Source organism: Rousettus aegyptiacus, unplaced genomic scaffold (assembly GCF_014176215.1).
Source record: "Rousettus aegyptiacus isolate mRouAeg1 unplaced genomic scaffold, mRouAeg1.p scaffold_m13_p_2, whole genome shotgun sequence".
Classification (NCBI taxonomy): Eukaryota; Metazoa; Chordata; class Mammalia; order Chiroptera; family Pteropodidae; genus Rousettus; species Rousettus aegyptiacus.
This window is the reverse complement of record NW_023416295.1, coordinates 46120332-46143937: the sequence shown is the minus strand read 5'-3', so window position 1 is coordinate 46143937 and position 23606 is coordinate 46120332. Positions and strand designations below refer to the sequence as shown.

The following is a 23606-nucleotide window of genomic DNA, read 5'->3' as shown; positions in this document are numbered from 1 at the left end:
TAAATTCTTTAATTTTCCAAGATGCACATGTCTAAAATTCATTTGAGCTACAAAAATAATTTTCCCATTTGTTAAAGCAAACATTCAAGCCAATCTTAACCAATTTAACTCAGTGAAAAATTTTATGCACAGGTACCAACCAAAAGAAAAAAAAATGCTCCAACTGATTCTAGTTCATACTCATCTGGAGCGAAATGTGATGTCAGGAGAGATTTGGTAGTTCAGAGGAGCTGAAGAGGCATGGAAACAACTTTCATACAAGTGATATATGGCCACAGTAGGCTAAAGTTGAAGATAATATTCCATTCCTGAGGCTGAGATTCACACATACATACATGTACATATACATGCTTTTCCCCCACAACTTCCTCCTTCACTTCTCCCTTCTCCCCCATCAATAAGCTGATACCTAAACTTGGCAAGCTGCAGTTACAAGAAGTTTTTGGTTCTAATTGAAAATATTAAAAAGGTAAGTAGAAGCAATTTGCTTTGCAATTTTACTTATGCAGTGGTTTCAATTTATTTTGGTACAGTGGGTCTAGGATATAGTTCATAGAAAAAGGTTAACCAATCCATAAATTATTTAAAAATATCAATGCCTCGCACAAACATAATTTTATGCTTTTACACTTTAATCTGCTTACAAAAGCACAAAACCTAAAAATCATACTTTTAGGACTGTAAAACCGTTCATGTCCTTCTACAGTATAATTTGAAGCATTAAAATTACATTTTATACAACTTTAGCTTCACTTTTAATGCCTAGAAATACTAAGAATTTCCTGCACACTATCAAATATCAAACTTTTTTGCCTACAATGACTACTCAAAATATCACTACACAAATTTCTATAATCCACCTCAGAGAGAACTGAGCAAGGTTTCAATTCTTTTAATAAACACATCTACATATCAAACTCATGCAACAGCGATGATTTAAACAAATATAAAATTCACGAACAGTCCTAAAACCTGTTTCTAGATCATTTGTATTAAGCCCTCATATAACACTGGCAAGCTCCTCCCCCTGCCCCAGACCGTGAAAACACTACAAAAACACTAGCAATCATAATAAAATGAAAATATAACTTTGCCAATTCCTTACATGTACTTTTGTTTCTAACACTGTTCAATTTCAAAAACTAAAGTACTAAGTAACTTCACCGAATTCAATGGTCGCTAATTAAATGTTTCACTTACTACACAAGAAAAATTACTGCAAAATTGAGAAGTCTGCAAAAACTAATAAAATTCGACTATTTAGAATGGCTACTGAAAAAGCATTCAAAAAGTCTTCACTCCAGCATACAAAATGATAACGCAAAGAATAAACTTTTTTTTTTTTAACGATATACGGTTTAAATCGGTAAGATCTATTAACTTCCAACGGAAAAAGCTCCATGTTCAAAAATAATAAAGACTAAAAACATTGCCTCTGTAGTTGATACTACCTATGGCCGATAGGCTGTGCTTGAAAATTTTTTAGTGTTCAGTGAAGGAGTTTTCAGCAGTGATATGAATTGCTCAAACATCCATTTTGGAGTCCTCTACCCCCGCCCTCTCAGACTTCATTTTGTAGTGAATTTGGATCGAGGTTCCGCAGTGACAATTTAGAGAAAGCCTGGGCTGGCATCTGATCCAAACTGGCATGCGAAAGAGCAGGAAAGAGCGCCCTGGATGCACGATCGGTCCGAATCGGGGAAGGCACAGGCGCCGGGGAGGCCTTTTGGGCCGCCAGGCGCGCTGCAGGCCCGGGATGGCGGGCGCTGGGCCTCGGCGGGGGCGGGCCGCGCGCGCGAGACTTACCGCTCCGGCAGTGGCGGCGGGGGCCCCGGCTGCGGCGGCCGCCTCCTCCTCGTCGTCGCCCGGCGATGGCGGCCCTATCTTGCTGCAGGTAGCGGCCAGCAGAGCGAGCGGTGACGGCTGAGTGTCCTACCCCCGATGGGCGGGTTCAGAGAGGAGACGGGGGAGGGGATGGCAGTTAGGGCCGGGCCGCCGCTCGCACAGGAAGTGCGACTCGGTCCCCCCAGGCTGCGCCCTGGCGAGCGCCAGCCCGCGCTCTCGCTCTCCTCCTCCTCCTCGACTCCCGCTCGCGTTCTCCCGCTCGCACGCGCACCAGCTCCACCGTCCGCAGAAAGGCGGGCGGCGGGCTGCGTGCCGGGCCTCCACCTTCCGCCCGGACACCCACCCCCGGAGGGCGCACGCGCGCGCGCGCAGTCGCGCGCACACACGCGTACACACACACACACACACACACACACACACACAAAATCACACAATCTCTCTCACACACACAAAAGGCGGCGGGAGGGGTAGCGCAGGCGGGGTCGGAGCGTTGGCGCCTCGGGCGGGCAGCTCCCGGGGCGGGGGGAGGGGAGGAGAGTGGCGCGGAGGGAGGGGAGAGGCGAGGGGAGGAGAAAGCGGCGCGAGGGGGGAGCCGGGCCGGGGCTCAGCCGCTCCTCACCTGGGCCGCCGCCGCCGCCACCGCGCCGTTTCCGTGCTGCTGCTGTTGCTGCTGCTGTAGATACTCGCCGTGGCCGCCGCCGCTGCCGCCGCTGTCCACGTCCAAGGCAGCCATTTCCTCTTGTTTCACGGGCTTTTCGGGAGCTGCAGGCACAGCGCGGGGGGGTGGGGGTGGGGAGGAAGGCGGGTGGAGGAGAGGGAGGGGGCCCGCGGGCCGAGGCGAAATTATTCCGAAAGCCTGGACCGAGTCCCCTTCCCCTCCCCCACCCGCCCCCCGGCGGCGGCGGCGGCGGCGGCGGCTCCCTCCTCCCCTCCTGCTGCTGCCCCCGCCCGCCGCTGCCTGTAACCCTCCTCCTCCTCCTCTTTCCCTCCTCCTCCTCCTCCCCGCGCTGCCCCTGCCCCCTCTCTTCTCCTCTCCTCCCCTTTCCCTTCGCGCCGCTCGCTCTCACTCGCGCTCGCTCCTCTCGCACCGTCAGTCACACATACGCCCGCCCGCCCGCCGCCCGCACCCGCACACAGGGGGATGCGCTCCCGGCGGGCCGGACCGCCCGCCCCGGGGCCCGGCGGGGACACGGCGTTGCTGGGGCTTGAGGGGTGGACGGTAGCTGGCAGGGAGGGGAGGGAGGCGGAGGGGAGTGCAGCTTTCTGCCTCTCACAGACACTCGGTCGCACACACGGGGCCGGGAGCCGGTGGCAGCGGCCCGGGGCTGGCTGTGGTCGGCGGCAGCGGCGGCGGCAGCAGCAGCAGCAGCAAGGGTTGCTCTCTCGGCTTTACGTACCGGTCATAGTGTGTTTAGGGCACCTCAGGCGGGGCTCCCCGCCGCCTTACACATGGTGAGGAGCGAAGGCGGCGGCGGTGGGAGAGGATGCGGGAAGCGGCGGCGGACACGGCCGGAGCGGTCCGGGGATTTTTTTTTTTCCTATTTTGATTGACTGTGCGGGAAACACAAAAGGTGGAGCCTCCAACCCAAAAGGGGGGAAGAGGGTGACAGCCCGCCCGGAAGTCCCGCCCCTCTTCTCCGTGTTCATTCGCCACCACGCTCTCTGTCGGCAGTGCTCATTGGCCAGGATGCCCATCCGTCGCTTAGCTTGGCGGCGCGTTTCCTGTTTGCCTCCGGGTGGAAGGAGAGAGACAATGAGCGGCCGTGGCGGCGTAGGTTCCCGAAATCGGCCACGGCTCGCCAGTTACCCGCTGTGCCCGCTTCGCTCGCCGGCTGCGTCTGCCATGCCCAAGGCGCAGGTTTCTTCCACCTCGCAGGCGCACGGAACAAGCCCCGCGAAGCTGTAGGGAAGCTGGGGAGGAAATCCGTCCCCGTTTCTCGGCTCCACTCGACGCTTCCTCCATCCTGGTGGCAGCCTCAGCCGGATCTCCCCAGGGCCTCGCGCTCTTGGAGCCACCGCTTTCCTGCAGTGCCTGGAGGCCGCCGCCGTTCAGCCCCAGGGCTGCTGCTGCGGCCGCTGCTGCTACAGAGCAAACCAGACCCGCCCCACAAGCCCGGGGGGAGGGAGCTGGTATTGGGGGAGACACCCCCTCCGAGGCTGGAGGAGGATTTTCTCTCACACATTCAGTTCATAGATTTCACAGTCTGAGCCATCTCAGTCCCATCCCCCAGAGTTCTAACCCATCTCCCACTTTTACGTACCCTGGAGGCAGGCGTTTAAAACAAAGAAATTTCACTTCACCTCACACAGAGGAGAACATTCCTTCTGGCCAATGGCACCAAAACAGGCGCTTAGCCTGTATATATATATTCAAAGGTGCAGAATCCTTTTTTATAAAAAAAAAGTCCAGTCACAATCATTTTGCTGCACAAATATATATTATTCCCTGCTTCTCAGTTCTGGTAACAAGTCAAACATCTGAAAAAGCCCATGAACGCTTGCCAACATTTTTAAAATAGTGAATCTCAGCAAGTATTTTTTTTCTTGGAACATTTCACTTATACTTAATTTAAAACCTCGTCTCACTGGGTTAGGTTAACACCCCTTTGCTCTTTGGCATCCTTGATATCTTGCTGTCATCCTGGGGAGGAAAGTGCTTATGTTTTACGTGTGTGTTTTGCCAACTAAGAGACATCTCTGCCTATTACCTTTAGATCTAATTGCCAAGAAACGCTGTCCATGATACACTTTTTACAGAAATCTGACTCATAAGAACCATTGTTCCAATTATTGTGATTGTTATATTTTGTATGATAAAGTTGTGCTGGGGATGAGGTTGTAAAGTTGTAAACACTTGAACTAGATTTTGTGTGTGCCAACTAAAAAATTCCTAATCCATTTGTGAGAAACTGAGTTTGCATCTCAGTACTAAACACTTGCAGCCTGTATTCACAGCATCAGAAATGTTGAATAGTTAGTTGGCACTTAGTTGTACAAAAGATAGAATTTCCAGGAAAGTGACCTAAAAACCACAAACAGGCAAAAACAAATCTGAAAATGGGGTTGACCTCTTCTAAAAGACCTTTTAGTCTCATATTTAAGTAGAAGGATCACTTTAAAAGGTAAATAGTATAAATGCTGTACTATTTCACACTTAAATTTTAAAGGAAAATTAAAGTATTACAGAATAAGCTGATTTGGGAGGAAGCTAGAAAAAAGGGAGGTTGAAGAGGACAAGTGAAAACAAGTGGAGTGGGAGAGAGGAGGAAGTCACAGTATGGTCACTCTTGTTATAAAGATGAGTTAGATAGAGGATAACTCTCCCTAGAAGAGATATTTCAGGTGCTTTTCTGAAAATGGGGACCTAACAATTCTGCTTTTAATGCAATGCTTTTAAGAGACATAACAAAAGTATCACTACTACACAATCAGATTCAGAGGACCCTCTCAGACCACACTTAAAAGAGTGACTGTCATGGAATATTTAAAAGGCTGGAAATAGTCTCTAGAAAGAATACCTTTTTTTAGTTATTCCAGTACTACAGTCAAATCTTGAAATACAGTTTATGTTAATAAAAAGGTATCTATTTTCTAAATAGATGTCAGCCTCTGACTGGCACCGACCGCTAATTACATAGGAATCCAAACTTACAGTTGCTTATGAGGAAGGGAAGCACTGTGCTGGATGTTATTTATACTTTCTCCCTTCCAAAGATGATTTGAGGAAGTTCTGTGCTGGTCACTATTTACATTGGTGTAGGAAATTTGGGTGTGGCTTTATTTTCCCTTATTCCCAATTTCCTTGCTTATTATTTTTTAAATCTTATATGTGTTTTTGTAAATTTTCTTAAATCTTTGGGAACATGAATATCGAAGGCCCTTAAAGACTTCTGTAAGACCCACATGACTTTTTTCATCCATCTTCAACCCCCTTTTTCTCTACAAAGAAAAGAGGCCACTAAATGATGCTTGACTCACATCTGCAAGAGCCTAGCTATTGTGTATTAAAAACAGCCACACGTCTGGTTAACTGCACCACACCTGAAGGACTATGTCTTTCCTTCACAGCCCCGACAACTTTTCTCTCCTGAACCACGTGAAATTGCCAATATTCAAGCATTTTTTTAACCTGAAAAGTTGGCAATTTTGTATAGTTCCACTTAAATCAATGTTTCTTTACCATAACCTTTAATAAACCCTCTTTTGACCTACTTTGGGGTCTCTCTAATCTCTTCACAATGGATTTCAGGAATCTTCAAATTTGTTCTATTTACATAATCACTATCATATTCCAGAAGCATTCTAGTTGACATTAACTAGATACACTTAACCCCTTCATTTTTTGTATCTTCCCCTTTCTCAAAAATATACCCCAAAAGTCATATCTCTTGTATTATTCTTTCTTACTTTCCCAAAAGGGAGAGGTAACATTTTTGAGCTTTTACTATGTGCCAACTCTTTCATATCTTTAATTCTTACAGCCCTAGGAAATAAGTATCATAGGTTCATCATTTTTATAGATGAGGAAATTGAGGCCCAGCAAGACTATGGGACTTGCTCAGTGTCATTTTCACATAGTGACAGATTCAAACCAACATGTGTCAGCCTCACCCATCAACATCTAGTCTTCTTAAATGATCAGTTTTGTAGATTCACCTGCTCATTATGTAAAAACTAAAGAAAAAAGGAAAGGTAAAACACAAAAAAGTAGGTAAAATAGGTTCATATGTATAAGGAAGATCATTTTTAAAGCAAGTCTTTTTAGAATGTAAGCTCCTTGTGTTAGGGGTCATGTGTTTTACATGCTCTAACCAATACCTAACATGTTGTGAATGTTCACTATTAAGCAGAAAGAGTGTCAAGGCAGTTATCTTGTGAGAAAATGAAAGATCAATTTAAAAATTACAATTAACCAATAAATACTGTCTGATGAAATTTCTTTGACGTTAGAATAGTTTACCTCTTTCAAGATCATCTTTCCCAAATGATTTAGACCCTCATTTTCATTCAAGCTCCACACTAGTGATATCATCATTGTACAAGGGAATTATTTTTTTATAATTCAAGAAATCCCATTCTCTTTATCTAGGCTATTGACATCCTTAGGTATTCTAAATTTTCTAATTATTCATTCACTGCTAAAGCCATCTTTATGTTAGTCCAAAAAGCTTAGTCCCTTGACAAATTTGAGTCTGCAATTTTCTGAGAAAAAATGGTCTACATATTTCTACCTTGTTAACAATCTGTCTTAGAAGAATACAGAATGCTAGAAAGTGTCTTGTTAATTACCGTTCTTAGAATAATATAGAATGCTAGAAATTCTTTTCACTATAAATTAACAAACACCAAGGAGCTTTACTTAACAAATAATACTAATAAATGACCTAAGGTTATTTATTAAATAACCTTAGATGCCACTAAGGTGTGGTGTCCTTAAATGTTGAGCAACAACCTTCGGCATAAAGTATATTTTACTTTACTTCATGATTCAGTTTCTATCTTATAATGGAAATTTTTTTCTATCTTCAATCCTATAAATCAGACATATCCATCAACTATTCCTAGAAGAGCCTACCATACCCAAGGCCTAGTTAGAGAAGGTAAGAAGGGGAAAAAGTAAAGAATGAGGTGGCAGGGAGAAAGTTGGTTAGAACTGTAGAAAATATTGAAAAACATTTTTATCTGCCTTGAAGGAATAGAATTTGTCCAGTTACCCCTAAAATGGCTGAAATGCTGCACCATGTCATCACTTCGTTTCAATTCAAGAGGTAGAGAAAAAAAATCAATGCAATTAAATATACACACATACATATATGTATAATATATAGTATAACCCACAGCAATAAACAACTTGTTATATTTCTTAAGTAATATTTAAGATAAATGAAAAGAGATGATTCATCATGGATAAATCTCAAAAATAATGAGTAAAAAAAATCGATTACGGCAGGACAAACAGTGTAAGACCAATTATATAAAGTTTTAAAACATACAAATTTATAGTCTACACTATATGCGGATGCATACATGTGGGATAAAACTATAGAATCTTACATGGGTATAATAAATGCTAAATTTTAAATGGTAATTGCCCTCGATATGGAGAGGAGAATGAGATTTGAATGTGTATCCTATAGGTCTTTGTATTTGCTAGGTTTCCTTAAACTAGGCTAAGCATATTATTATGATATTGTTTTCTGTTACTACTGTTTGTCTGTAATACTTCATAATCATTATTTTAAACAAACAAAAGGAATAAATGAGCCCATGGCAAAGGTAGTAAAATAAGCATGCTCAGGCAACCGATTGACTGAAAGACTGGAGGGGAGGAAGAGAATGATACACATATGACTAAGTTTTCCAGTTTTAGTAACTGGAAAGATGAACTGGAATAAGGAATGTAAAAAATGGGAATGGGTATGGATGGACAATCCTGAGTTTGGTTTTAGATGTTTTGAGCTGGAGGTTCTAGCGGAATATCCATGACATATTCAATAAACTACTATAAATTTGAATCCAGAGCTAAAAAGAAAAGCAAGTGCAGGACATGGATTTGGGAGCCTGTGGAATAATAGAAAATATGTACATATTTTCTGTCCTGAGTACCTGGCACAGAGCTCCTAAAACTTGTGATTTACTAAGTGATAAGAGCATTAGGTACATCTTTTGTTCAAATATTTGATCTTTGACCCTGGATCTTGACACAGAGCTCCTAAATCCCTTGGAATTTCCTGGATGATAGGAGCATCTTTTGTTCGAAGGAGGCAACTTTGGGTGGGCTCCTGGATGGGGGCTGGTCACTAGAAAGACCAAGCCAGGATTAGAAACTTGGAACTTTCAGTCCTACACTCACCCATCCTCCAAAGAGGGGCTGGAAAAAGAGTTAATAATCAGTCATGCTTACATGATGGAGTCTCCATACAAAAATCCCTAAAGTACTCAGTCTGAAAGCCTCCAGGTGGCTGAACACATGGAGGTTCTAGGAAGGTAGCATGCCCAGGGAGGGCATGAAAGCTCCACACCCCACACCCCTTCCCTATACCTTGCCCTATGAATCTCTTTATTCAGCTGTTCATCTATATACTTTATGGTAAATTAGTAAACGTGTTTCCCTGAGTTCTGTGAGCCATTCTAGCAGATTATCGAACCCAAGGAAGGAGTTTTGGGAACCCCAATTTTGTAGCCAGTCACTGGCGACAATCAGACTTGCCATTGGTGTGTGAAGTGGAGACTGTCATGTGGGACTGAGGCCTTAACCTGTAAGATCTGATACTGATTCCAGGTAGTGTCAGAATGGAATTGAATTGTAGGACACCCAAATGATGTCGGAGAATTGTTTGGTGTGGGAATTAACACACACATTTGTTGACCAGAAGTGAAGTAAGTATTCTGAGTATTGTATGAGAGTAAAGAGAAAAACAGGGAATTTTTCCTCAACAGAGCTCTTACCATCTTCATAGGCCTCTGTCCATTTCTCTTCAAACATGATCAAATCTCTCCATCTTTAAAAACCTTCCATGTGACCCTGCAGTTTTCTCTATTGTCTTCTTTTTTTCTTTCCTTCCTTTCCTTTTCCAACATCTCAATAACTTCTTCTCTACCTATGGCCTTCCTAATTTAATGCTACGCCCAGTTTCTGTCCTACCATGCTACTGGAAATTGCTATCTTAATGGTCTCCAGTGACTTCCTTATTGTCAAACCCATGGATCCCTGTCCCTCCCCCAACCTTGATTTCCATTCCTTTTCAGCTTTTCTCAGCATTTGACACTGTAAACATTTCTTCCTTAAAACACTGTCTTCTCTTGAAAGGTCATCTGCTCTCTGGTTTTCTCTCAAATGAGTATTTTTCTGTATTTTTGCAATGCTATCCAATAAAAAAATCTGTGATGATGGAAACACTGTTTGCACTGTCCATTACAGTAGCCACTAACCACATGTGGCTATTGAGCCCTTGAAATGTGAGTAGAGTGACCAAGAAACTGAATTTTAATTACATTTGATTTTAACTAATTTAAATTTAAATAGCCACATGTAGCTAGTGACTACATTATTGGACGGTACGGCTTTAGGGTTTCTTTTCCTCCTTCCAGTCCCTAAATATGAACATTAATCCAGACTCAGTTTTTGATTCCCTGAACTTTTCTTTACAAGCTTATCCCCTGGAAGCTCAACTATCCCTGCAGTTTCAGCCTTGTCTCTAAATTCAATTCCAAATCTTATCTTTAGTTGTCTCCTGAGTTCCAGTTCCATATCCTCAAGCACTGAAAATTCCTCTTGAATGTCACTTTCATGTCAAACTCAGATCCTTCAAAGCTGAATCCATAACTTTCTCTACAGAACCAGCACCCCTCTGCCTTATGATATTGCTGTACAGCAGTATCCTCATTCTTTTCTCAGTTGCCCGGACATGAAATTACCTTTGGCACATTTCTCTCTTTCTTCTCCCATCAGTCGCCGTCTACCAGGTGCTAACAACTTTTTGTGCAGAATCTTTCTCAGCTACCCATTCGCTGAAACCACAAAATTTATTGAACCCAACTCTGCAAGATGCTGCATGGCCCCTAGCCACAAAAAGCAGATAATCTAGTTAAGAGACTAAATAGAAACATACCCAAATTCAGATAATATAAAAGAGAAATAACAAAGTCTAAAAGTACACTAAATGTGTTGCCAAAGAAGTGCCCTCCAAATTCAGAAATCACTGAGGATCAGTCAGCTCCTTCTGAAAGAGCTAAAACCATGTTTTGCCCTAGCTAGACCTCTGTAGCCCTACATGGTACTCCAGATTTCCCTGCTCCTTTCTGTTTTGTATCTGCCACCAAATTAATCTTCCTTTACCATATTCAAAAACCATTAGTGATTCTCATGGTCTACCTCATGCAAGTGTCTTAGAAACTCCTCACTGCCCTCTTATTTAATCACTCTTACCCAAGTGGTTACTCACCCTACCACCAGGCTGTCCTTCCCTCTCTCCTGTGCTCATACAAATTAAAACAAAACTTTAAGCTTCAATTCAAGTCTTAACCTCTTTCATAAAGTCATTGCTTCCAGCAAGTAGTAACTCTCTTGCCTTTAACTTTTTGTTACGCTTAAGAGTATGTACCCTTAACATGACACTTAATTCGTGACAGCATTGACACCACTGTTTAAATGAAAAACATTTTATGCATGAGCATGATGTCACCCTTCTGTGGCTTGTAAGAGGTGATTCTCAAGGAGAGTGGTATAATTTGAAAACAAAATAGCTCTTCTTTGTCTCCAGGACTTTTTTTTTTTTTTAAACTATGACATTAGCTTATTTGAATTTCAAGTATTAAAGGAAAACATTAGATTTTATGTTTTACCAAAGACGTATTGTTAAACAAGAGTTCAAGAAACTATTCTACAGTGTTGAGCAAATAGAAGATAATAAATATCTACTAAATAAATCATTAATTTCAATAAGCCATGAATTTGAGTTCTGTTAGGATTAAAGTTTCAGACTTCATATACTTTCATGGAGAAACTGCTAGTAATGTGACCAGCTAATTGTAAAGGAGCCACAAAACTAGTATTCACCAGCTGATTAAATTATCAAAAACTTATAAGGAAATCTTTAAATGTTTTTATCATAAGCCATTCGCTATATGTAATATATATGTAATGTATAATATGTAATTTGATATGTAATGTCTATGTTAATTATAAATCCTAACAAATAATAAACTAAGTGACCACATCACTTAATTTGAAATATTTGTCTTAAAAAACTAAAAAAATAAAATATTTCCGGTATTGATAACTACACATAATTTAAGGGTTCTACCATCTTTGACAGCAAGTGTCGTATTCCCATGAGTTATTTTCTTAGTCTAATGTATTAAAAATATACTTATTTTTATTTAAAATATTAATATTTATATTGATTTTAAATTCTAATATTAAAACCTTACCTTGTTTATCACATTTGAATTATTTTAATTTATTTCTAGCATGCTTATTTACTCATCGCATGAGTTTTTACTTTTTTTACACTATTTTGAACATTCCGATTTCACATTACTGTGAGATAATCTTTCTCCTTCATATTTCCTCTATGCTGAATTGAATAAGCCACTTATCTGCTCATGTTCCTAGTCTACTCAAGTCATTTCATTCCTTCTTTGTATTGACTGTCCCTCCCTCTGGTTTTGTATAACAAGCTTACTGCATGTTCCTTCTTCTAAGTCATTGACATATAAAATGAATAAAATTGGTCCTAATATTGATCCCTGGAGCTTTGCAATCCATCCATTCCAAACTATGCCACACTTTGATATCAAAGTCAATGTTTAATCTACTTAAGTAGTTCATCCCTATACCATACTCCTCTAACTTCTAGATTAGTTTGTATAGTATTCCTTTCATGGTGCTTTATCCCAAGTAATTGGTTCATGGCTTCTCTCAGCTGATCTTTGTCACCAGAGGTTATTTCACATCACTGAGGCGGAAAAGATGTAAATCCATAAGAACTCTAAATTAAACCAAAACTTTCCGAGATTTCCAATTATTAATTGCCTACAAAATTTACCAATGTCCTGTCATTAATTGAAGTTAAATTTAATAATTCTGAATCTTGTATTCAGGTGAAAGGGATATTTAGGGAATGAACAATAGTTAAATTTGGGTTTTATTTATTATAACTTATGTGAATATTGTCAAAGATAAAGTGTTTCAAATCATCTTTATCTTTATTGATGAATTCAAACATCTATTAAGAATGAAGAAGAAAATATTTGAATTATAATACAGAAATCCCATAGGCTTCTAACCCTGTTCCCTCTAATGTGGGTTGACCAATCATCCTAATTTCCCAGGGACTGTCCTGGTTTTAGCACCAAAGTCCCACATCCCAAAAACCCCTCTCCTGGCCAAACCAGGATGGTTAATTATCTTACAATATGAACATATTATATTACCATGATACATTCGTCAAAACTAAGAAATTAACATTGGTGCATTACTGCCAACTAAACTTGAATTTCACCAATTTTTTTCACTAATGTCCTTCTATTCCAGGATTTAATTTAGGATACCACATTGTATTGGGTTGTCATGTTTTAGTGTCCCCTGTCCTGTGACAGTTTCTCAGTCTTTCTTTGCCTCTCATGACCTTGACTCTTTCAAGGAGTAATTATAAAGTATTTTGTAGAATGTCCCTCAATTTATACTTGTCTGATGATTTTCTCATGTTTAAACTGGTGTTATGGGCTTTGGGGCCCTGTTATTTTTAACCCTGCAAATTTCACTGCTTATTTTCATGTTTACATTAGCCATTATGAATTTTAAATTCCTCGGAACATCATTTTACTTTTAAAAGGAGATTGACTCACTTGTCCAGGAGTCAGAGTAAATTTTTGATTCTAGATACAGTTCTCGCATTAGATTCCACAAATGACAAAATCAATTTGCTTCAAATTCTAAAACTTCTTATTTAAACTTTGAAAATGACAGAGCTTATTGCCCAAGTTACCTTTGAAATCATAAGGCTTCTTAATTGGTACCATCTTCAAAGCGTGAAAATATACCACCATTTTGCTAAATAAATAAAGCTATGAAGGTTTATTTTTCTAGTTTTGAAAAGAAAATATATTATTTGTAGAAAATTTAGAAAAATAGAAATAATAAAGGAAGAATGTTAAATTACCTGCAATTCCACCAACCCAGAAAAATCCCTGGTTATAACTGTTAAGCTTTTTTTACATCCTTTTAGTCTTCTTTCTATCCATCATATTTTCTTTTGTAAAAATTGGATTATACTGTTACATGCTAATTTTAACCAACTTTTAAATTTCAATATCTCATGAATATCTTTTTACATAATTAAATACCTATGACATCATTTTAAATACCTGCCTAATATTTTATAATATGGATATAGTATTTAACATCTTGTAGGTAAATATTTACGCAGATCCATAATTTCCCAAGGTTAAATTTCTTTAAATGAACTTGCTGTAACCAGGGTATACACAATTTTAAGGCTTCCGATATGCACTGCCATATTGCCCTCCAGAGGGGTTTTACCAATGTGTATACTGACTATAAATACATAAAAGTATCTATTTCTCCACATACTCACTGTTTTGGTTTTTTTTTTAATCTTTTGCCAATTTGATAATCAAAAATATGGCATGTTTTGCTTTGTTTTGTTTTGAGGCTGCATTTTTTGAGTACTAGTGAGGGTGAGCATTTTCATGATTAGTGCCATTCATATTTCTTTCTTGTACTGCACCTTATTTGTTTATACCCATTATCCAATTTTCTTCCCCATCCCTTTACCTAATTTTCTATGGAGGCATTCTTTACTTTCTTACTGATTTGAAGGTACACATTAATGACATCAAGCTTTTTCTCTCACATATATTTCAAATATTTTTTCCCAGTTTTTCATTTGCCTTTTAATGATATTTTTCATATTTAGAGGTGTGAATTGTTCCCATTTGTCTTCTGTCTTTGGTAGTTGTTTTTGGTTTTTGGTTTGGTTTTAGTTTGGTTTTACTATTGAGCTCAGTCCTACACCATGATTGTTCCTGTTCTGAGGTAGCTTACATGAGTCTGGGAATCCTGCAGCCCAGCAGTTTCAGGACGAGTTGACATGTTCCCTTTCCCAATGAGGCAGTGCCCTGAGTCCTCACAGTCCCAAGCTTAGGAGAGGGCGGGGAAAAAGCGAATTTAGGAGCACACTGCCCTGAAAGCTGCCAAATTCAGGCTGCCATGGACCTCCAAGGAAATAAATTTCAAAGACAGCGATAACACTTGGGGAGGGGGTGGGGGTAGGAGGGAGAGCCCATTTTTTAAAGACAGTTCAGCTCATAAACCTCAGAACAGTCTGTTTTAACAGCTTTCGTGCTGTACAGAGTAGGGATCCCCAACCCCACCAATGGTGAGCACCCCTGCCTCCTAGTCTTTCCCTACGGCCCCTGCTGCTTCTGAACAGAGAAGAGAGCCTGAGTTCTGAAGTCGGGCCAAGGGAGACCAGGAGTTCTCTTCCTGTTTCCCCTTCTCCTTGTCTCCATTTTAGGATGACTAAACTCATGACAATTTGAGGACAAATATCAGGACTGAAAATTACTAGAGCCACAAAGATTTAAAAGCTTTCTTCTTCATCTTTTTTTTTTTTAATGAAAACATTTAAGACAGCCAAAGTTTTACATTAAATTGAAGCCAATGAAAAAGAAAGAAAACTTAAGGCAAGCAGACCTAGTCCACAGAGAGTAAACAAAACTGTGTTTACTTTTGTGTCCTGAATCAAGGGAAGTCCTCCTCCTCACACATTCTCCAGAATACTCCCTGCCACAACCTCACCATAAGTGGTTTCTTTCTGGAGAGCCTGACTCAATACCCAGGTAGAGTGGGTGTTCATGGGTAGCTGTGAAAAATGTAATAATTTGGGGGAAGCACTGGGATCTATGAACTAGGTGTTTATCCTCAAGTCTTCAGAGATGTAAGTTGCCCTCTAGAAATAAAAGGGTACTTGTAGTTCTTCCTGATTTGCCCTTTTCAGTTGAGAAGGGGGTCTCAATGAAGGCAAGAGCCCATATGGCTTTTATAAGGTAGGTGGAAGCAGGAACTGGGGTGAGGGTGCTCCTGGTGCCTTAAGCAAGTGCTTACTCTGCTCACTGGGTAATCCAGCCTTGGTCCTGAGGGAGCTCCCACACTGATGTTAAATGGTATAAAAAATAGGAAAAGGGATGCAGTATTACTCCAAGCACTACTCTCAGAAGCTGGTCTATTTCTGAAGCTGCAGGTCAGAACAACTCAACATTCAGCGAGCAAGCCCAGGTCACATCCTTGATTTTAAAAGGCTCCAGCCCATCAACTGCTCAATGAAGCTATGTTAGAGAAACCTTTCTTTAACCCTTGTAAACTGCCTGCTTTGTTAGAGTTTCTTTGTTGGTGACCTTACTTTGCCATCCAGCTTCAATATTAATTTAGCATGGAAGGGGAGTGGAGGGATGTCCCAGCCTGAGCCTAAGCTGGGCTCAGAGCCAGGATTCACATTCGTCTGGGCATGTCTGATGGGTTTGCCAGGAGCCTCTCAGCATAAGGGATTGAGGAGGCATGTAAAAAATAACATCCAAAGGCAGTGGGTGTGGGGAGACACATCACAGGTATCAGAATCACCAGGGAAACTTAAAAAATGTGTACCCTCTGTACAAAATGCATCCCCCCATTCTCACTGTGTGTGTGTGCATGCGTGCGTGCAGACTAGCAAGAAACACTGCTTTGGTACCAAAATTGGCCTTCAGTTACAGATCAGCCTGTACCAGGGGCATGGCAGACTCCAGAGAACGCAGGGTGGCTTATATTTGTGAGTTCCCAAGGCTCTGGCAGTGTAGCCCTGCTCTATACCTCTGAACACCAATGGCTTCCACACTTCAGGGACCATCTGCATCAGAAATTCTTCAATTAGGGAACATGGACGCCCTGAGAGTCCAAGAACAGGCTGCAAGGGTCCATGAACTCCTGAAAACTGCATGAAATTTGCTGGATGTATACATTTATTTTTCTGAAAATAGGTACTGTAAGTTTCTCAGATTCTGAAAAGATGATATAATCCTCAAAAGGTTAAGAACTGACAACTGCCAAAAAAATATTGGGGCAAGCAGATTTTGTCAAATTCTGAGAATGCCACTATGGTAGATATGGGCCAAAGCTAGAAAAATACTGCTTTTTTCTTTTTTTCAGTTAATGTGACATATTTACCTTGTGGCATCAGTGACCTGGTAAGACACTGGTTATGTGAAAATAGAAAATCCCACCCAAGCTTCAAGCCCACCTCAAATGCTTCCACCTCCTCCCCAGCCAAAAATCATTGCTCCCTTGCCTAAGTCTTGTTTGTGTACCTCTCACAATACTTAACACCTTTTACCTTGTATTTTAGGTATGCATACACACGTCTTTTTTGTCTCTTTTACAAGCTATAAGCTTTGAGAGTAGGAATCATGTTTTACCCATGTTCTTTCTCTCACTGTGTCCAACACAGCATATTTACTCAGTTATCATTGGATAAGGGAATAAACAAATCATCAATCCATCCTATCTGCCCAGACCTTTATATCTCTCTACTGAAAGCAACCACCCCCATTTCATTGCAAATTATGCATTTTAAATGTGTTCCTTATCATTCGTATTGTCATAGTCAATTCATTTACTTCTTCACACATCTTCCTGTATTTACCTGCCTTATCTGTTTACTTGGTTGTAAACTGCCTAAAGGGCAAGGATCACCTATAACCCAAAATATGTAAACCTTCCTGCCTCTTGGGAGAAATATGCAGCGCTAAGCTAACCAGACTGTTCAGTGCCCTGACCAGTACACCCACAAGGAAATATTTTATAAGAAGACACGAGCTCAGACAGAATAGAGGTTAGTAGAAAACACACACGCACACACACACACGCACACACAATTAGTAGGAACTAAGCAGAAGAGTAAAATCATCAGATTCTAGGACCGAATTCTAAAGAGGAGGTAAACCAAAAAGAGAACAGCCTGAACCTGTCTGAAGGACAGCACAAATAAGAAACAGCCTAGTCTCAGAGAGGGTGTGGCTGGACAACTATTCTTTGGCTTTGGCTCCATTCAGATTTGGCAAAAGCTGCCATGTTTTTCTGTAGCCTTAGCACCCTATTTGGTTGGTTTCCTATTTGTGTCAGGCTTTTCTTGTGTTCAAAAATCCTTGACTGCACTGTTACATGTAAAACAATGTTAATGAAATTGTTTTAGTATGTAGTAAGTCTGTTTTTAGAGTTAGAATAAAGGCAAAGCAGAATATTTTTAAACGGATCTGAGCACATCCCTGATTATCAGAAAGAGGCACACACAAAGACCTGGCAGTTTTTCCTCTTTTTCTTCTTTTCTACTCAGTTTAATGTTTACTTACATACCCACCTGCACATCAACACGCCCTTAGTTCTCTATAATCAAAGTCTCTAGAGGATTGTATTATCTTGCTGACCATTTCAGCTTAATAACTGAATTGTTATCGCATGATTATCCTGGGGATGTTTATTAACTGATGGTGCACAGAGTCATAAATGTCAAACCATTCCATGGGCAAGGGTCAAACTAGGGAAAGTGAAAGTAGTGGAAGAAAAGGCTAAGCCAATGAGCAGCTACCTGGCTAACAGCTTAGCTAGTGATTCTAAATTAACCTCTAATACCCAGAGACTGGCCCTGGGACACAGAGGAAATTTGAGGGGGAATGCAGGTCGATAAATTAGAAAATCTCACATTGCTCATTGAGCTTATCACAAGTTTAAAGTATTTATTTGTCATTCAACAGCATGTATTAAGTGCCTATGTGGAATTCATCATCAAACAGAACAAAAATCCCTGCTGTGAAGTTTACATTCTAGTAGAAAAGGGTCCCCTCTGAGCATCATCTGTCAATCCTTGTGGTAGATCCACATCTGCTTTTGCTCTGCACTCCTGGAGGTCATTATTTTGCTTTTTTTCTGTTATTTGCATCTCTGGGCCCCAGATGAGTTTGTTTTCAGCTCCCTAAGTCTTTGGAGAAGCAGGGTCTCTACATTGCTGGGTCCCAGGTCCAATCTCACCATCTCCTATCTGCACATGTGCTGGTTAAATATGACATTTCCTTCACCACTGCAGTCTGTATCTTCTTAGGTTCTGGCTACTGGGAATGTGTGGTTATGGAGAGAGACCTCCAGGACAGAGGTTGGGGAAAATAGGAGAGATCGTCTAGTTTAACCCATTTACTTACCAGATGTGGAGATTGAGACCCAGAAAAACAAAGTGACTTGCCAGCATCACACGGGGGCACTGGGCTTATCCCTGGCCCCTTCCTCCAAGCCTAGTGCTCCTCCATAGTATCATAAGTGACACACCCTGTGGGTTCTAACAGTCCAAAAGAGCTAAAAGTAGCTACAGAACAGAGGTGCAGAAGGAGGCATGGTCAGCAAGAGCTCACAATTGAGAATAATACTAGGGAGGACTTATTATCTTCTTAGACCTGATATATCCACCTAGGTGTTTGAGTACCTTGGTGTCACATCCTCCCACTCACCTCAAACAGGATTAAAGCAAGGCATACTAACTGGAGTTGGGTGTCCCGAAAGCTTTTGTGGCTACAGGCCAGACTATAGTTGAGTTGAAATTCAAAAATCTGTGTTCCATAAACTAATCCACTTATATGTTTTTTTTAATAATTATTTTCTGTTTGCTAAGATGAGCCAGTTTTGAAAGGATCCAATGTTGTCACAGCTGTGCTGGGCTACACTAAGAAGAAAGAGAATTTTTCTAGAACTCATTCAATATTGGGATTAGGAACAACAGCTGCCTGAGCCAACAAGGCTGATGAACATGGGTCAGAGAGAGTGAAACCATAGGAAGGCTTACCATTTTAAGAACCCAACAAAATGCAACTTTAATAAGAAACCATATGAGCAAAGACACATATCCATAATTTATTAGCTTTTAACAATCTTTACTAACTAATCAATTAGCAGTTAAATAAGAGCATGGGTTTGGGATCTGAGGACTTACATTCTTCATGCACCAGTTTTATGACTTGGGGCGCGATCCTTAATTTTTCTGAGCCTCAGCCTCTCCACCCATAAAGCGGAGATAATAAAATCTGCCTCGTCTTTCTTTCTATGTAGCAAAAATTAAATAAGCAGGCATGTGAACACTTTTTGTAAACTGTAAAGAACTATAAAATTTTAATTATCGTTATCAAGTAACATTCATCTTGAAGATTTTCTTAATTAAACTCAATCTTAAATTTAGTAACAGTATGAACTTGAAGATATTTTGAGGTTTACATTCGGGGAAACAAAACAAATTCCTACAGGTATAATCATATGAATAAAAATACTTTTTCTTTCTTTTTCAAATAAAAAAATATAATTTCTTTCCTTTATCAAGGAACGGTTTTTTAAAAAAGAGTCACTTGAGTGAGTTTTTTAACACACACTTTATGGAGCAGATGAATATTTTCCTTAATTGCTAAGTGCTGGAGTAGAACAAGAATCAGTATTAGCTGCTCATCGTTCAAAAGGGCTCACACTTTGGGCTGCTGGGAAGATCTTGTTCCTTCAGAACCTCTATTCACATTTTCCACAGAAAATGTTTGTTACTTGGTTCCAAATTCCATGAAGACTTTCTTTGCTGAGATAAGCAAAGCTTTGTCACTTTCATACCTTTGATCCTAAACTGATTCTACAGAGTTGGCTGTCTGGACACACTGATTGATGAGCAGACACTTTTGAGGATGCGCATAACTGAGGGATACCAAAGGAATAATTTTAAGTTCACATCTGCCAACCTCCAGGGCATAATGATTTGATTTGATTTTATAAATTGTACCCTGTGCAACATAGCCCTTGTAGAGAAAATGAGCACATTATAACAGATAAAATATTACAGAATAACAACTAATAGCTTAAACTAATTAAAAATAAGAACCCATAAAATAGTCTTCTTATTGCTGGGCCACCGAAAAAGAGCAAATTCCTTTAACCGCTAAGACTGGGAGGCATTAAAAAGAAGAGGCGTTTACTAGGCAACACAAGAGCTGGTAGAGGAAGAAGGGTTGGAGGAGGCAAAGAGCAAGCTTTATTAATTTATTAGGAGCACATTCTTTCCCAGCAGGCCCACCAAAGGTCCCTGAATTATGGTAATGGGCCAGTACTGCCCTGATAACCATAGATAAGCAGGGCCATATCTGAGATGACCCTTTCTCAAGATGTATAGTCCAAATTTAAATCACCAACTGAAGCCTTCCCTGTTTAATTTTCCTACCAGACCTACACCTGATGTCATCTCCCTTATTTTCTCAAATAGGGAAATTTCTATATTATTTTAAAACTTAAATAGAACTTATCTATTCCACATATACAAATCATAACACAAAGTAAAAATATATAAATAAGTGTACACATGCATGCAAACCCACACACATATGCACATACGCTCCCATGTATGTCTGTCACCTTACAGACCTTTCTGCAGCTGACAACACAGGGTAACATAATTAATCTACTAGCCAAAATACAAAGCCAGTCCACCAGGCATTCTTAAAATAAGAGTGTACTCTAATTTTTCTTTAAGGCTCCACAAAGTTTTCCGTTGCTATCAAAATATTTTTGGAAATTCTGTAATGTTTTTCCTTTCCCCTCAGCTTCTTATTTCTGGCAAGGACTAAATTCTAAAATATCTTTCCTCTGGGACCCTGAAATAACTATCCTAAAGCAGCTGCCAGACCTATAGCTACTCTGCTCCTTTCCAGAGGTTTGGGACAGATTTCCAAGGAAGGCCACTGCAATTTTAATTGAGTCAAAAGCCCCACCTTCTGAGATTCTCAAAGAACAGGTGTGCGGGTGGACTTCTCTCGTTTTCATTCATGACTCTTATCTGCTGTTTCACTTCTGTTTCTTTCCTCCTTTTATCTTTGCCCTACCCCTCCTCTGGGTTTTATTTTAGATGTAAAGAAAAAAATTAACCAACCACTTCCCTCTTCCCTAGTGCTCTGAAGTTGTATTTCTCCCCTGCTGACTTTTCAAGGGCTCCTTTACTGTAATGTTGCTACAGAAATGGGTTCATTTTACCTAGGACTACCTCCTCCAGGTTTAGAACGAGTTAGAGGGCTTCTCTGATAGATAAGGGGAGGAGGAAAGAGATCTCCACCACCCAGCACAGCTGCTTGGCAGGCTCAGATGGAGAGCCTTCCTGTAGAAGAAAAAGGTTGAGACTGGCTGTGTAGCGCACAGGGACCTTGTCTGCCCGGTGCCCAAGCTACTCACCTCTACATCAGTGGTTCTCAACCCTGGTTGCATCTCAGAATTGCCTAGGAATGGTTTCAAAAAATACCTTTGTCCAAAAAAAAAAAAAAAAAAAAGAAAGAAAAGAGAAAAAGAAAAGAAAAGAAAAAAACTCTCTCGTCCAGGCCCGTTGAACTGAATCTCCACGCCTGGGCCTGGGCGTCACAAATTTTTTTAACAGCTCTCAGATGACTTTATTGTGCAGCAGGTTTAAGAACCACTGATTTAGATTCCGCTCGTGGACGTTATCCAACCCTGAGCTTACTCCCTTTCTTCCAAATATACCCCAGGAGATTCCTCCGCCTGTTCGCACACCCAAGATTTTTGGGAGCCAGGAAATAGAGTATGGCCTAGGGAATGCAGTTTAGTTTTAGAAGAGAGGAGGGTTGAAAAGAGAGGTGGTGCGAGGCAGGGAGGAGGCCGGCCTTCCTGCTCCTCCCGCCACCACCCCACCATGTGACGGCACACAGCTGGTGTACACCACCCCACCTCCTCTCCCGAGGGCCCCGTCCTCCTAGGACTTGGCAGATGAGACTCTTTAAACATTACCATGCTCAGTTTTTTTCGTGCTAGGATGGGAGAGGGGAAAATCTAAGTTGTGGAGGACACTAGAGAGAGACTCAGGAACAGCGGTGCATGAAGACAATTTTCAGCCAGCAAAGGACAATTTAAAAATTTAGTCACATCTATGCTGAAAGGTTAGGATACAATAACAAGTATGACTGTACATGCAGATCGTAGTGGAGAGACTCTCAGCTGCTGCCGTGATGCAGTTCATTCCTGGTCCCATAAAGGCCAGGGACTCCGCTCGTCAGGGGAAAAGTGGCTCCTGAAGCCCCAAATCAGCACATTCCCTTCAGACACTCCAGCTGCTCATCCCACAATTTGGAAAGAAGAACCCTCCTTGGAGCCCAGAGTTCTAACGAATCCCCAGGATTTTCAAACACCCCCTGGTTGTTTTGGCAATGGGTAGGCGCCATCCAACTCTTCTAGGCTGGTGATTGTGAGAGGGGCCTGCCCTGCTGCTTAGCTCTCCTCAGAGAATCTTGGCTATCTGCCTGCCTTCCTCTGGCACGTTTATGTCTGCTGTTGCACTCTAGGCTTACTTTATACAGAGAAGATCTCCCTGCCTCCACCCACCTTTCCTCCAATTTCTTTTTCTCCAGATGTTTCAGAGTTTATGTGGGAAAGCACATTCTTACAGCCTATTAAAGAGACTTTCAAAGTCATGCCTTCCCCTGCAGTCTTCGGAGCCATCTCTGGGCAGCATGTGATGGGACTTAACGAGAGTGTGCGACTATTTTGCATTCTCTGGGTAAAGTTGCTAAATGTTTCTGGGTTTCCCCTGACACGGTTCTGATTTGTGAGCATCCAAAACTCAAGTCCTTGCCCTCAGAAACAATCGTGAAAGGCACAGGCAGCAGGACACGGGCAGATGTGCAAAATGGATGAGTTTCAGCTATGAACATTTTCTTGTTCGACCCTCCCCCTTTATGGTGCTTCCAGCTAAGTGAAGTTCCATTACTTGGAATTTGGGGTGTATTTCTTTCTTCTTATTTTTTTTTCTCAAAAGAAATGCAAGCAAAGACCAAATGAGAGTAAATGATGTCTTTCAGATAATGAACCACCACAGCCCCAGCTTGAGCTGTGCCCCACCACCAAAACAGTCTGTGTCAGCTTGTGCTGGTCACCACCACTCCTGAGGCTCAAGCCATCCAGCCCAATTCCTCAGGGGATAGGGGCAGTCCCTTCTTGAATCATCAGTGTAATATTAATAAATACGTGCACCTCCCAACTTCAAGATTAGTCTTTAGAATAAAATGAAAACAGATAACCTACTGTATTTGATTCTAATCAAAAGTCAGATCTGGACGCTGAATGTGATTTAGCTTTAAAGCTTGTCAGAGTGATCACATACCAGGGTGGGGAAACAGGAACGTCCAAAGGCAGC

At 41.2% G+C, this 23606-nt stretch overlaps 1 protein-coding gene across 1 annotated transcript in view; it reads right to left on the bottom strand.

Moving 5' to 3' along the window:
* SP3 (Sp3 transcription factor) overlaps positions 1–3776 on the bottom strand; it is a 49599-nt gene extending 45823 nt beyond the window's left edge. The window contains exons 1-3 of the mRNA XM_036236001.1: positions 3243–3776; positions 2465–2607; positions 1807–1932 (exon numbers count right to left, since the gene is read on the bottom strand). Of these exons, the coding sequence (XP_036091894.1) occupies positions 1807–1932; positions 2465–2607; positions 3243–3249 (276 nt within the window). The 5' untranslated portion in view covers positions 3250–3776. The remainder of the gene's footprint in view (positions 1–1806; positions 1933–2464; positions 2608–3242) is intronic.
* Between the last annotated feature and the right edge of the window lie 19830 nt (positions 3777–23606).